This window comes from Pteropus medius, unplaced genomic scaffold, assembly GCF_902729225.1.
Source record: "Pteropus medius unplaced genomic scaffold, Ma_sr-lr_union100, whole genome shotgun sequence".
NCBI classification, from domain to species: Eukaryota; Metazoa; Chordata; class Mammalia; order Chiroptera; family Pteropodidae; genus Pteropus; species Pteropus medius.
The window spans coordinates 28559874-28575847 of record NW_024354500.1 but is presented as its reverse complement, the minus strand read 5'-3'; the positions used below and the strand labels follow the sequence as shown (position 1 = coordinate 28575847).

The 15974-nt window shown below is 35.2% G+C and overlaps 1 protein-coding gene across 19 annotated transcripts in view; it reads right to left on the bottom strand.

Moving 5' to 3' along the window:
* Positions 1-15974, bottom strand: part of DST (dystonin) — a 404042-nt gene that overhangs the window by 189098 nt on the left and 198970 nt on the right. For 18 of the 19 annotated variants that reach the window (XM_039853102.1, XM_039853089.1, XM_039853093.1 and 15 more), the window contains 2 exons: positions 15480-15557; positions 13732-13824 (listed from right to left, as the gene is read on the bottom strand). In XM_039853102.1, coding sequence (XP_039709036.1) covers positions 13732-13824; positions 15480-15557 — 171 coding nt within the window. Of the gene's footprint in view, positions 1-8189; positions 9484-13731; positions 13825-15479; positions 15558-15974 lie in introns of those variants that run through there. The other variant, XM_039853094.1, reaches the window with a different exon arrangement.

Here is a 15974-nt window from a genome sequence, read left to right as displayed (position 1 = left end):
CGACTACCAACTATTGAGTTAAAATAACTATTATCTTTGGTCTGGACCATTACCTCTAGTCTCTAATATCAATACCAAGGACATCTTTTAAGACACAGTCATGACAGGGCTAGAATGATACTGGGCTCAAGAGAGCTGTCACCTTCTTCTGGAACTAAGCCTCAGTGTCTCGATTAGTAATAGTCTCTTAACTAGTCTCATTGTACCAAGTTTTGCCCTACTTCTCAGTTCAGGTTGTTCTTTACTCCACGGTCACAGTAATGGAGTTCAGTCTTGACTAATTTCTCCAGACTCAAGTCATTTTCTTACTATTTTATGGTCAAACCATATGAACATCAAACCATGTGAACCACATGCTTCCTCTCTCTTAGGGTCCTCTGTTCAAGCTACTTTTCCATTTGGAATATTCTCCTTATACTCAATGGCACGGATTATGTACTCAAATAACTATCAGCTAAATCAGAGAGGACGGACAGACAGGGAGGATGGGAGATAAAGAGAGAGGAAGGGAGGGAGGGAAATTATAAACACTATAAACAAGTTTCATGTTTTCATTTGGATAAATGAGTTTGTCATCTAAACCTTATCATCTTAGAAAAGTAATTCCAATTAACCTCACTTTCCAATAATAACAGACACCCTGACCACTACCTACCAAAGGTACCCAGTAGCAAGCACAAGCCCAGAGACTATTAAATGAGAATCAATGTCAAGTGGTGAATCTAAGCTCCACCTGAATCATTTTTCCAAAGCAATGTCATAAATTTGACACAGTATATAACCTCGAAATGTCTTTCCAATGAAAGAAAATCAGCCGACATAACCCAACTCAGAGCACACTCTGATTTCATTCACAGCTTACTGGCTAGATGACCCACTTACTGCTAAATGAATTGCACAGCCTCACTATGTTGGTCAGCTGAGGCTGTAAATGTGAAAGTCCTCTGAGCAAAGCCAATGCCACCAGACAACTGGGCGACAGAAACACCCTATTTTTACAGATGTTGTCATGGTTCTGGCATGCACTGAGTACACAAGAACAGCCAACTTCCAAAGTTGAGTCAGATACTCCCTAAGAGATAATTACCATCTTTAAAAAAAAAATGTCTGTATTTCATTATTCTTTCTAAGGCAAATAATGAAACATTTTTTTAATTTTTAAAAATTATAATGTACTGAAAAGATTAAAAAGTTTAATCAAATTTATTAATAGAGTATCATGCTAAGTGAAATAAGTCAGACAGAAAAGGACAAGAACCATATGATTTCACCTATATGCAGCACATAAAACAAAAAGCAACAAATGACCAAACAAAACAAATAAACTCATAGACACAAACAACAGGAGGGTGATTTCCAGAAGGGAAGGGGTTTGGGGAGAGGACAAAGGGGATAAAGGGGGTCAAATATATGGTGATGAAAGGAGACTAGACTTTCCGTGGTGAGCATACAATGCAATATACACATTGTTATACATGATGTCTTATAGACTTGTACACCTGAAAATTATACAATGTTATTAACCAATGTTACCCCCCAATAAATCTAATAATTAATTAATTAATTGATTGATTGATTAATTAATTTACTTGTGACATTGGAAAAGGAAGGCACCATCTCTGAAGTTAAGATATTTACTTTAAAACTGGCTATAAATATAGTGAAGGGTTAAGGAATCAGGGGAACTCAAACCAAAAGAACACAAAACCATTTGGTGAACACCCTCATTTCACTGGTGAACAAGCTTAGGCTACAAGGGGTGATGTGAGGTGTCTATGGTCTCACAGCACACTAGCAGGAGGCCTAGGGTATAGACTGTGGCCTTCTAAAAATTCCACTTCAGAATCTGCAAAAAGAGTGAAATTTCTCCTTCATATCTAGAAGAGAGATCTATCCTCGCAACTCAGACTAACTTTCCCCCATGTCAGGAGCCACGGTGGGTGCTTCCTTTCAGTGCCTCCACTGCTGGGAAAATGGCCGCACACACATAGATCATGAAAGGGCTTTTTTTTTTTTTCCTGACTCGTTTTGCCTCAATCCCTAAAGTCAGGACTCTTCACTTCAGCTTCTCAGGCTCTATATTGGCAAAGCAGTTGATGCACAGAACACTACACATTTCAGAGGAAGACACACCCTTGGATCGCTCATGTGAACTGAATGTCAGGGTTCATAGTAACTTGCCTCATTAAACTAATGACACTGCCTTAACTGACAACCTTTCCCCGCCGGAGAAGAGCAGATTTGCCTCTGGAATTATGTTCTCTTCTCTCATACCAGAGCTACTATCAATAATGTCTTTTAAATGTATCTGTACTAAGGTATAAATAACCAATATTAGCTTCAAGAATGGGTTCCTCCCAGGGGCTATTTCTTTTCCAACAGGTTGACAAAATTTTAAGTTAATTATGGAATTAGTGAAATACACTGTCTGACACATAATAGGCATTCTGTAAATATCTGCTGAAGTAGTAGAGAATGCATTTTGTCCAGAGGAAAGAAAAAAGTGCTCTGTTAAAATTTCTGAAAACCTATAGTGATCTTCTACTCAGCGGATGGTTACAAAATGTTTTCTCTTCTATAGGAGCAGAAGATAATAATAAGAAGTTATAAAGTGCTTACAGTCTACTAAGTCTTCTTCACATAGATTACCTCATTTAATTATCAAAAGGAAAAAACCACTCTATTTTTACAGATGTTGAAAGTAAGACCTGGGTTAATTTTAAGTTTTCTGACTCAAGATCACATAAGTTCTCTTCTCTGCTATTCTAAATCTATTGTGACTCCCTACACCATTCCAGACAGAGCTTTATCCATTGATGAACCACCTCATTTTATGGAAGCAAAAACTGATTGAAGGGACACAGTGGATATAGAAATTATAGCTAGTCAAATGCTCTACCCTGTAGAACACAAAATCCCTACTGGTTCAGAGGGTCAGACACAAGAACATTATCAAAGAAAATTCAATTCCTTCATCTATTTTCATTAAAATAAAAAGAGAATTTATACTCTATTTGAGAGAGGTCAAGTATTAGTGAGAATGAAAGCAGCAGGTTGGAAAAGGTGAAGCTCAAGATTCTTCTACCTCACCAAGACTCTTAACGTAATTGTTTCAGGAGTAAAAGTTTAACATTAGGAGACTAACACAGAACTGTGGAGGGTGATGACCCTGCTCAATTCATGACTCCACCATTTACTAACCCTGTGACTTCTCTGGACCTCAGTTTCCTCTAATGTAAAGTGTCTCCTCAAAAATGTTGAGAGACAAAGATGACATGCCCACAGGGTTCAAAACTGTGCCTGCCCCCTACCTAGTGAGTGGAGGTACCTATGTACCAGGGTGAATATTACTGCTTAAACTCTTATTCACACTACTTGACCCTATAGTCAGGCAAAACCAAGTTCTGTACTGAATCTGCCAACACAAGCAAAATTTTCATGCCAAGACAATCCCTTCAAAGATGTTTTACTATTTTGGCAGAAACAAATGTAATCAACACATTTTTAGTGTGTGCTTCCAAATTTCAAAAATGTGTGAAAATGCTCCACAAAATATTTTTAACTGTGAAGAAGGCACAAATATTTGAAAATTCTAACAGGTTTAAAGCTGCCTCTCTAAAAGGAAGAGTGAAATAGAGGATAAAAGCAAAAAGTTGATAAGGTTCAAGTGCTTATTGATGGTGACCTTCAGCAAATGCCTGTTGATTTCTTATTCATATATAGGAAAAACTAAAATAGATATAACTATATTTTTTGTACAGCGAAGAATTTTAAACTTTTGCATGTCCTTCATTGAACTTAAAATTAAAAGACAGAGGCATTATAATGCAGATAGAGACCCAAAATCTAAGCAACTATTTATAACTAAATTTTTGCAAACTGGTTATGAAATCTAAATGACAACTAGAAATAGTAAAAAAAAATCAACAAATGCATTTTCATTAAAAAAGATGAAATGATTCAGAAAGAAATGAGTTAGTCAATTGTAAACCAAATGACCTTTGTTTTCAAGATCTGTACAGCAAAGCTACCATATGAAAGGAGAAATATTTAGATTTTTTTCCTAGTCCTTGAATTATAAGTAACATTCTGTAACCTAAGATTTGTAAAAGACTTGGTTAAAAAGTATTGAATATTACATTTCGATGATCTTGAATATTCATTTATTCTAACATTTTGAGATGGTTCTTAATTTTTTTAAGTTTTTATAATATAAAAGTCAATAAATAAAAATATTAAACTCTTTGTTATTCAGATACTGATAATATAATTTGTACAATATCCACACTTCTTCTCATCCTTCATTCCTTGGCTTCTTTCCTAATTGGGTCACTGCACTATTCATTGGCAATTCACCAAAGGATGAAAAGTAGCATAAAAATAGTTCAGTGTTCATTAGTTAATACAGCTACATAGTATAGTAGGAAGTTAAAATTATTCATAATCATCATCTCAGAAGCCTAACTTCCAGGCGACTAAATTTACAGTCATGGTCCCTGTCATTTGTTATTTAAAAAAAAAAGAAAAAAAGGGTTATAATGCATGCAGAAAAAGGCTATATTTTCTCTCACAGTGCCTATTTTTGGTTCAATATATAACATAAATAATAAATATTTGGTAGAGAAATAAAAGAAGGGAGGGATAGAGAAGGAAGTGAAAACACTGAACAAACAAAAAGATAGGCATTTAAATACATGGCCTCATAGAAATTGAAAACCAAAAACGAGTATATAAGAACATGGCAATAGTTAAGAGTTCAGCTTGGTAGATAATTTTGGGTGAAATCCAACCTCTTCCATTTACTGGCTAAGTTACTTGAACAAGTTAAAGTTTCCTGAGGCTCCTTTTCCTCCTCTGTAAAATAGAGCTGCTAATAGAACCACTTCCTTGGCCTGCTCTGAAGATTAAATAACAATGGTAGAGCATCTGACATATAGTAGGAAATACCATTATTATTAAAAGTAGTATCTGGTCTAGTCCAATATCCTCTTTTTCTAGAAAATAAACCAGAGACCTAGAAAAAGACTGTCCAAATCACACAGCTCTCTGGCGGCAAAGCTGGACTAGACCTCATGCTTCCTGCCTTCCAGACCCATAATCCATACTACTTATCAGAAAACCTATGTTGAGAAGAGAATAACATGGCAAATGCTAAGCTAGGGTGATGCTAGTTCTCAAAATTTAGTATGTTTTTAAGAGACATGTGAGAGGGTGTCTAAAACATATGCAATCTTCTCTCATGCCCCACCAGAAGATATTGATCAGGTTAAATCTTGGATAAGATTTGTTTTCAACAAGCTGGAATAATTCTACGGCAAGAACCCTGGGGTCACACTTTGAGACGCCCCACTGTAGCATCAGAAGTGTAACAAGCTCCCTATCCACAGTCATGACAATTAGAATCACCTGTGGAGTCCCACCTGCTTTATTACATTATAATCACTGGAATGATATCCAGGTACCTATATTTTTTAATGCTCCTCTGGTGACACATATGTGGTCTAGAAATAGAGAAAAAAAAATCTTTGCTGAGATCAATGTAACAAGACTAGGATGAAGTGAGATTTGTAAAACTAAAGCAAAAAAGAATGCTTTGTGGGAAAAGCTCAAGGGCAAAAGTAGGAGACCAGACCATGTCACAAGGTACAGGAAGCATGTGAGTCTTAGACAAATAAGAAATACCTAGAGAAGGTACAGACAGTGACCTTATTATTCCCTGTGCCCAAACATGGCCTGCCTTTGCCACCTCTGTTTATAACACCCATCCTTCATACAGGAACATCAACCCCTGCTCTGACCTCACAGCAATCTCTTTCAGAATTATGACAATTAATCAAAGTCGGATACAGTGCCACAATTTAACTCAGCTACTCCTATTTACAGTGTTGCCTTAAGGACATTATTTAATCTCTCTGAGTTTGTTTCTTCATTGTATGAAATATGAACTATTTAGCCTATTTCATACAGTTATTTGGATGATCCAAAGACACCATGTGTCTGAAAGTATTTTTCCAATTTCAAAGTAATACACAAATCAATCTTCCTTTAAAAAAAATTACACCTCCTTATCTTAGTAAAAATATAACATGCTGTGAGGTTTCTAGTCAGTAGGCACTCAAGGAGGAGCTGACTAAGCCACCTCCCCGAGCCAGGAGGGCTGCTCCAGGTTGGCATATGATTGCAAGGATTTAAAGAGCAGGTAAGCTGTTCACCTATACTAAGAATGACAAATTTCACAGGACGGTCAGACACTTGAATTAAGTCTAAGGTTAAGAAAAGTTCGAAGAATTGCATACTGCTCTACTTGGAGGTTAACTCAAAAGTCATCAAGCTCAACCCTGCATACAAATGTCTCAGAGTAAGAATGGATCAAATAAAGAGGCTATGAAAAGCTTTTGAAGGAACAAATGAAAAGAACACTGGCTACAGGCCATTTCTGGGATATAATACTAATCGAGGAATTGAAAGCTCTCATTTGCATCTAATTCTCCAATGAAACATGTTGACTCCAACGCAAGGTAAAGAGTTCTCAACAAAGATAATGAAGCAAACAGAGTCACACATGTCCAAGGTAACAGGAAGAATGTCCTAGAAGCGGTACCTAAGCAGTTGGTTCTGATTCTTTGTATGCCACCCAATAGTCTTTATCTGGACCACAGAGAAATAAGACATCAAACTCCTCCAATAAAATAAAGACTATCCTAGTCAGCTTTTACCCAGAAGATAAAGAGACTTTAAGAATCTCCATATCACAATTATTCAACAAATCTGATTGGCAGGTTTATGACTTGTTTTCATACAATTTTCCACTGAAGTTTTAAAAATCATTAGATACACATTTAGAAAGAAGGGTAAAAACTTTGGCATGAGGATAATACAAGGGGGGAAAGGGCTTATGTACCAATTGGGAAACAGATTTTAAGAGTTTCCAGTAATGAAAACATGGAAGGCTTACTTGAAGCCAAATTATGCGAAAAACAGTTGGAAAACATATGTGAGCAAAGCAAGTGGTTCCATTCATAAACATGTGGCAGCGAAGCCATTTCCTTCTGCACTGACCTTTAAGTTAGATCTACATAGATAATGACATAGGATGGACACTTTCTTTTTAAAATGCAACCACTCTAAAATATAAATAGAATCGGTGACATAACATTAGCAAAGTGCGATAGTGTATGTAAACAGGAACACCTTAGGAGAACCAGCGGCTAAGGCCAATAACACTAAACCTAATAAAACCTCATCTTATCGTGGTGCAAATGATCTCTGCCTCATGATATAATGACCTTGCCAAGAATGTTTAACATCATATACACTACTTATGTCCAGATTTTTTTATTCAAAGACAAAGTTAGGAATAGCTTAAAGAAAAAGCCATCGATCCGCAACTGGTAACATTTAGAGGAGGTTGCTTGGGTAATGTACTTCGCAGACAAGTAAATAAATATTCATTTACATTTTAAAGACAAGTAAAAACCCCAGAGAAGTAACTTCTCTAAAGCTAAGTATCAGGGTTAGGAATAAAGATCTCAATTTCCTGGCAGCCTGTGTCATATTCAAATTTCTATGACATGCTTCCCAAATGATTCTGATTTTAGACTGGGGCAGGGGAATAACTCTCATAACAGAGACACGGAATAGATTAGGGCAACTTCACCTAGGCCCCTAGCCCCCAACACACACACAGACTTGAGAGCAATTATGTGAATGTTTCTGTATATAAAAACTGATAGAGAACTAGAATTTGGCTTTTCAAACTTATCGATCAGCAAGTATGTATTGACTGATAATTGTATCCTCTCTACATTTGTCATGAAGCTATTGTCTTGTCATGACTGCTTTCTGATTTAACGTTTATCTACACTGCAGCTATGTTTCCAAAGGCTACTCCATGGGAAAAGTCCAGAAACATGAACTAGAGAAATTCAAAAGATGTGCATTCTCTTAAAGCAGCAGTCCAACAAGAATAAGAATGCATAGGGTTTTGAAATTAAAGTGTGATTAAAATAAAATAAAATTGTAAAAATCAAATCTAAGGCTACAAATAAAATGTACCAAGAACTCTACAGCTTTCACATAAACTAATATGAAAACACTTTTAAAAAAGACAAATTAACAGAACCTCAGTCAGATGTGAGCACCTGGAATATTTATTTACACCTTAAACTCAGGCTCCACGTTTCACTTACCTCATTTCCATTTGTGTCCTTGGAAGCAGAGAACACATTAGTACAGAGGGAATGACATCTCTTTTTTTCAAACTGAAAATGGTGTACTGCCTGAGGGCAAAATCTCTCAGTGTTTTGCTTTTCTTGACCACTGCTATAATTTTTTGGGTCTTTGGAAAAACTACTTTTTTCAAGTGATCTCTCTGTACCACAGTGAATGGAACTTAAGCTGGCTGCCTTTCGGAAAGAAAAAACATCAGTTTTTCTCTGGAATGTTATTTCTCTTGTGTTGACATCATCTAAATGTTTCTTCCTCTTTGCACAATATGGAGAGCTGTCTTTTTCTGTAATCCTTTCATCCAGCTCACTAACTCTTACTCCTGTTTCACTGTCTTCAGCAAGAGAAACGTTCACAAGATAAGACCAACTGCCTGCAGCACTCGGCAGAAGTTTCTGTTTAACACGGTCAACTACAACTTCTGTCTTCCCTTGCTGAATACCATCTTCCACGATGAGGTTTGGGGTAACAGACTTTTCCCGTATCAGTCCCCTGGATAAAAGAGCTGGCTGTTCTTTTGAGAGCTGAATGCTGCTCCTCTTCCGTCCTTCGTTTTCATTGTTCGGCTCCACTGACTCTGTATCACCTATAATTTTCTTGATCGGTTTTCTTCTGAAATATTTCCTTCTAGGAGAATATTTTTCAGGGCTCAAAGGAGTTTTGGCAGGATCTAAATATTGTTCTTCTTTCTCGGCTCTTACACATCCACAGACATTCCCCATTTGATTTGCAGGAAATCACAGTTCCACAGATTCACTCATTTCAAAATCCAGGGCTTCCTTAGATCTTGCCCATTAAGTCCAAAAATCCCACTCCGACCTCAAATTCCTCAGACTTTGTGACCATCCTCTTCAGCATGAGGCCATTTTGCTTATGAGAAAGGCACACGCAAGAAATGCCATGGCATCTTGCCCAGCTGGGTCCCTGTGTCTCATTAGACAGTGTGGCTTATTTCTGGACACCAATCCTCTTAGACAAACATTACTGCTCACTGTCAAATTACAATGCTGATGAGCTTTCAAAGCAAACCCTTAACTTTATTATACGAGAAAATTCTGACCTTCACTTTAACTTTCATTTTCTGAAATGATGTTATACTACCAAAGTTCGTGTTAACCTTTGAAACTATTGGTGGTTCAACAAATCTGAGAGCAAAGAGAAAGCAAATACCAGCCAGAAGACATTTAGCAAAGTGCCTTTCAAACTTAGTTTCAAAGTGCCTTTCAAATTTAGTTTCAGAGAGTCTCTACCATATAATTATTTTTCTTAAGAAACATCAACTAATTTTGGTACTTGAAAAAAAAAGGCTCTAAACTCTCTGTAAACTACATTAAGGCTTATTTAAAAAAGATGAAGAGAGACAATAAATGCTATGCCTAAAATATTCTATTAAAATTGTTTCTAAAATCAATCTTTTAAAATTGTTTAAATATTTTTCCTATGACGTAAATTTTCAAGCCATTTCCTTTATATGCTCATTAGAATTTTCATATAAAAACTGATAAATTCTGTGATTTAAAGAGTGAAATGTTTAGCCAAAAGAACCACCTGCATGTCTTTTACATGAATTAGGGTGGTTAAACTTTATATGTAACTTTTATAATTGTACCCTAGTTAAATATTATACAGTTTTACTAGGACCTTGCTGTAAAAATAATAAATCAGTATGCAACCTGATTATCTAAGGTACGCATATTTCTAACACTGAGTCACAGATATGGTAAAAAGGAAATTAGTATGGCATGACTAGACTTATACGTAAGCAGAAATCATCTGACCAATAAAAATAAATTTATAATAGCCTTTTTCCAGGTAGCCTTTAGACTGATCCAAAGCTGGAACTCATTATATTTTTCTAAATAAGAATATTCAATTAAATAGTCAAGTTAGCAATGTTGCTGATATTTGTCAATAATAGGCCTACATGGTGAGATATTCCTTAATCATTTAAAGAAAAAATTAAACGATCTCTAGTAGCAAAAACTGAATATCTTAGAGCACAAGCTGGCAAAAAGAAAGCCTCAGGTTTGTTTGTTAATTTGATTTTCAATGTCTTCAATGGCAATAAAACATTACTCATGAGAATTTTAAAGTATAATGGCTGGTATCTGTACTGACACAATAGAGGCGCAACAGTGGTTTGTACACCACCTGCCTGTCTCCTAACCCTGCCAAACTGAACAACTGTCCATTTTCAAGCCATTGCACAGTATTCCCTTTCCCAGAAATGACCCGACTCTAGTCTCTCCCTGGGAGCTGGCAACCATCTTGCGAAGTCTATATCTAATATCAGTGAAAATTTCCCTTATTCTCTAATATCTTTCTGATCCTACATTCCTATTATTGTTTATATTGTAATAGGTTCATCACCCTCGATTATAGTCAGTTTTATGAGCATTCTCCCAATAGGCAGAACAACCTACTTCATTACCTTAGTATCTCTGGATCCAGCATATAGTAACTAATGATATAGGATTACTGTGCTGATAATGCTTACTTTAGAACAGCCTGATTAGATAAGATTCACTTTGTGATGCTCATAACAAATAGTTTAAAAAATAAATAAATTGGTCGTCTGAAATTACTTTCCTTATTTATGTAAAGTATAGAGAGAAAACCAAAAAAAAGCCCAGTCACTTAATGTGAGGATGATTACCACTGCTATAAATAGCCTTATATCTTGGCATAACCAGTAAAATCATTCTAATCTTAAATTATCATAGTACTAAAAAGAGTCATTTCATCTAAAAAAAACATTTGTTTTACCAAAATATTCATGTGTTTCATTTTAAATAGATCTTGGTCTAATTTTTAAATATTGATGATATTTTAACAGTCATTATCTTGTAATTCAGGTCCTAAAATATACTAGAATCCATTATATAGGCCACAGGAACATATTAGAAGCAAAACCAGTTTTAGTACTTCCATGGCTGGTCCTCTTCTTTCCTCCAGAGACACCTGAACCCCAAAGAGCTTTCTTAATATATAATTCTTTTTTGAATGAGCTTTCACTTAAATTTCCTCAAATTTAGGGTCTAAACATATTGATTCTAATTCACAACCATTTACTCACATTTTGGTTATTTTCTGGTTTCTGCTCCCATAGCTTGGGAGTATTTTTTCCAAGATCTCCAATGTCTTCCCTCTATACAAAACTATTAACCTATACACAGTTTTAATTTTCTCATGCTCTCTAGTGACATTTCATACTGCTCACTATTCCTTTTCACTTGAAATTCTCTTTCCATGATTTCAACAATACTATATTTTCTTGTGGCTTCATCCATCTTATCAAATGTTCCCTTTCTATTTCCCCAGATGGATCTTTGTCCTTCTGTACTCCTACTCACGGGCCTTCCCTAAATTTCTGTCCTTTGCTCTGGGCTCATCTCCACATAAGCTCCTCTTGGATTTTCTGAAGATCCCTGCTTTCTGATAGATTCAAGATGTATACCGGTAACTCTCAAGTTTATTACCTGTACCTTTGACTTCTCAGCTCTGCTCTGCTCACATATCTCCAATTGCTCAGCAGACAGATGCATAGGATATCCCACACGCCACTGAACCCGCCCTAAAGGTCTTTAGTTTTCTCCTTACCATCATCCCCATTTCTCTCAGTAGTCTGTTTTGTTTGTGAGTTGGTTGGTTGGTTGGTTGGTTTTTATCTCCCAGGCTAAAAGTTTACAGTCATCTTTATTCCCTCCTCTTCATTCTCTATTTGCTATCACCAAGTCCCTTTCTTTCTTCTTCAAAATGTCATCTCTTGGATTCAATTTTTCATCCCCATCTGAGTCAGGGCCTTTATCATTCCTCTCAGAGGTTACCACCTCAGCTTCTTAGCTTACTTCCCTGTCTATGCACTCTGTTCGTTTCAATTTATTGTACATAGACTCAATAGGTTGTTTCCTAAAACATTATTTTTCAGGTTCAGAGTGGTTGAGTGATATATTCAGTGCCATCACAGCCATAAATAAAAGAGCCAGCAATGAAACTTAGCTCTGCCTCCCTCCCAAAAAGAATATTTTTCCACTGCCCCACAGTGAATCTTACTCCGACATTCAAAACCCAGAAATGGCCTGTCTCCCCAGCTCTGTTGGTAATAATGTAATTGACATCTCATCCCAATAGGCCTCTGACCCTTCCACTGTGGGGTTCTTGCAGTTTCAACCCTACTAAAAGTTCTGGTACTTGATCCACTTAGGGCTAATGAAAGGATCCCTGAGAAAGCTGCTGAGGAACTCCACGTGAAACCAGTGTCTGGCCAGTTCTACTTAGTCTTTACCCAGTTCCAGTACCAAGGTCTGGCTCTGTGTCCAAATCCCAGTCTTGGTTTAGTGTCAGTGCTCTGGGTCCCCTGAGGATGGGGTCTTCTAGAAATAGAAACCCACAGGCCTTCAGGGTCTTGCCTCCATTTTCTGTTACTAGATCTCCTTGACACCAATGCCCAGCTGAGTAGACATTCAACTATATTAGCTGATCTGCAATCTGGCTGGCTGACACCTGGTGCCTGGGTCTCCTGGTGCCTGTGCCTGCTCCTCTGATTTCTGGCTGCTGGAACTTGGCTCACCTGCCTGTTCAGGTCCTGGAACCCTCCTTGACCGCAGTTCCTACAGCTCTCCAAACCTGTCAGATTTATCCTGTTCCTTAATGAGCCCCAAGTACAATATTTTATACCATTCCCCAACAAACCCAAATATTTAAAAAATAAATATTACTCCTCTCTAAAGCTGATTCAAACTCCCAGCTCCTTTCTGAAGCTGGCAAGTTATCTCTTCCTCCTTCAAGGTCCAACTGCATGGTAGTCAATCAGTAAGATTTGCTGTGTGCTTCCTATGGGTCAGGCTCTGTGCCACACACAGAACACTGCGTGGGTAGGCAACTGATTAATAAACTAAAGCAAATTCCAAAATTAGAACTCACCTTTAATCAAATGAAGATAATTTTCAAAATGCATCATTTTATAAAATTGAAACCAAAATCAACTCTCAATTAGCTCAGGTTTATTAAATAATAATTCATAGTTAATAAATTTGCATTTACTCTCCTCAAAACTAGTTTGAAAAAGCACAGCTCTACTTAAAACATAATACTGACTCAAATGTCTTTATGAGACTTATACTGCCATCTAGTGTCTATCAATGGGAGAAAATAGTTTGCATAATTGAGAAACTATAATAATCAATAAGAACCATTCTAAATTGAGTAATAAAATTTTCATGTATCTAAATCAGGTAACAGTGTCCAATAAACAACAAAAAAAATGTTTCTACATTCAATTTAAAAATATCTTTATCTTCCAACTCTGAGATTACAAGCTTTGTCCTAAAATCAACAGGAAATGGGGTACCAGGTTCACAAGCTGCATGTTACTTAAAAGGAATAATATGAATATATTGTTTGAGATGCCTAAAATTTATTTTCTTCCACATGCTTCATATGAACCCCTTGAAAACCAGCAATGAGAGGATAAAAGAAATGACCATTAAGAAAAATTGGGCTTACCTGAAAGTGCAAAATTATTGTCCATATTAATCCCAAAGTCAATTTGGGATTTCCATCTGTTATGTCATCATTTCTAATATTCACTAATTTCACCTGTTTCATACATGAAAAAGAGATAAAACACTATTTTTCAAACCATCACATGAGTTATCTTTACCTACATAAAAGCGATTCTATGTTATACAAAGAAAAAAACTGAATGATTTAAACACCAGTAATCTTTAACACACTGTTTTACCTCCTATCTTCAATCCTTTTAGATTGCAAATTAAAAAGTAACCACAAAGGAAAAACTGGTATTATTTTGGTATGCATTCCAGATCAAGTAATAAAAAAACTCATCTGTCAAAACAAAAATACAACTCAAGAAGAAAGTCCTAGATACTTGAGATTTTAACCTTGAATTTTGTCTTTTGAAAATAAGCTTTATTTTACAAGTAAGCAGAAAACTGTTCAGAACCACAAAATAATTTTAACAACTTTCTCACGCTTCCTTCACAAACGATTAAAAAAAAACAAAAAAACCTAGCATTATTTTCCTATTTGTTTATCATAAACTATTACCAAGATAAGTAAATACATGAGCCACTGGACATTTCCAAGACTGTCCAAATATAAAAATATATATATATAATAATCAGACTTAAAGCTTATCACTTGTCATATTATGCATTCAGGTAAATAAATGTAATGATAATATTTAACGTTTACTTCTTGGATGGACAAAAGAATTAAATATTACAAATTAAATATCAAAAATTAAATACAATAATATCTAGCATTTTATTTCCTGGACAAAACACTGTCGAAAACATTGCAAACAAGAGATATAACTAATCATTAATCCTTCTGGAAACTTTCACTATAATTAAAAATAATGACAAATACCAATAACATTTAAAAAATTTAGCAGAGTATTTATCAGAATTTAATAACTAAAAGCATTTTAATATTCATAATAAACTAAATGAAGGACTAATAAAAAAGTATTTCCCTCTCCCTCTTCATTCCTTTCCTTTTTTCCAACTCCATTAAAAAGCAAAATTGTTGCCATCTGATTTCCCATTGTTTTCAGTAACTTTAAATTCTCCTGAATTTCTTTTTCTCCTTTCTTTCACCAATTGAAAATTTATTATTTGGTTTATACCACTGTAATAACACGATGCTACCAAAATCAAGATCATATCCAATATGGCATGCATTTGCTTCCATGATTTTTTCTAAAACTTCAAGCAAGTTGAAGACTATAGTCAGAAATGTTTTATTTTTAACCACTTATAAATTACCAACTACTAAGTACCAAAAATACTTATACTAAGTTTATACCTATACTGTTTTTTAAGGTATTATATAAACTATTTTTTATAAAATAATTTTATAAACTAAGCATAAAAAATAAAGTATTACCTCCCTACTACTAAGAACTGTTCATAGATATTCTTAACATTCTGTCATTAACTTCCTAGGCAAAAGCATTCCATTTCTGAGGGAAGGAAAACCAGTAGCTCTTATTCTGATGGAAATGTAGTTACTTGTAATTCCTTTAAGCTTACACCTACCCACTATTAACTTTCTTTTCTTTGGAGCAAATGTTTAAAAACATTTTAAAATATTTGTCTCACAAAAGCACAAGTATAATGATTATAATTCACAGTTGAATTTAACCTTTTCATTCCCTGACATGTTTCTGTGTAGATTTACTCAGTCACATATGTTTATAGAATTATAGTCTTTGAAAAACATCATACCTGGCGTCTTTTCAAATAGTCAAGTGCAATTTGTACATTCTGTAGTCTGTGAAAACGCATCCGACCTTTCTCTCTGGGCTAAGAATAGAAAAATGCACGGTATAAAAAACACTATAGTTTCTGATACCACTGACCATGCTAAGTATGCTATATAAATATACTTTATGCTCATCTTAATATGTCAAAATGGTATTTACTGTTTGGGTAAATTCAATAAATTTTTTAAAGGTAGTTATAATTTTTTTATTATCTGGGATTGAATTTAAACTACTAGGGATTTTTCTCAATATGTTTTATTTAAACAGATGATTTATTCCAAAAGTTTTATTTAAACAAAGAAAAAGAGAAAATAACCATAGAACATATAGACTTTTTATATTCACTATACTACAACAATTCTAGCCTACAGTTATTAAGCTATAGAAGCACAAAAAGAATTAAATAACGTTTTCCCTTTTCCCTCTTAATAAACTCTACTATCAAGAGGGTTTTATA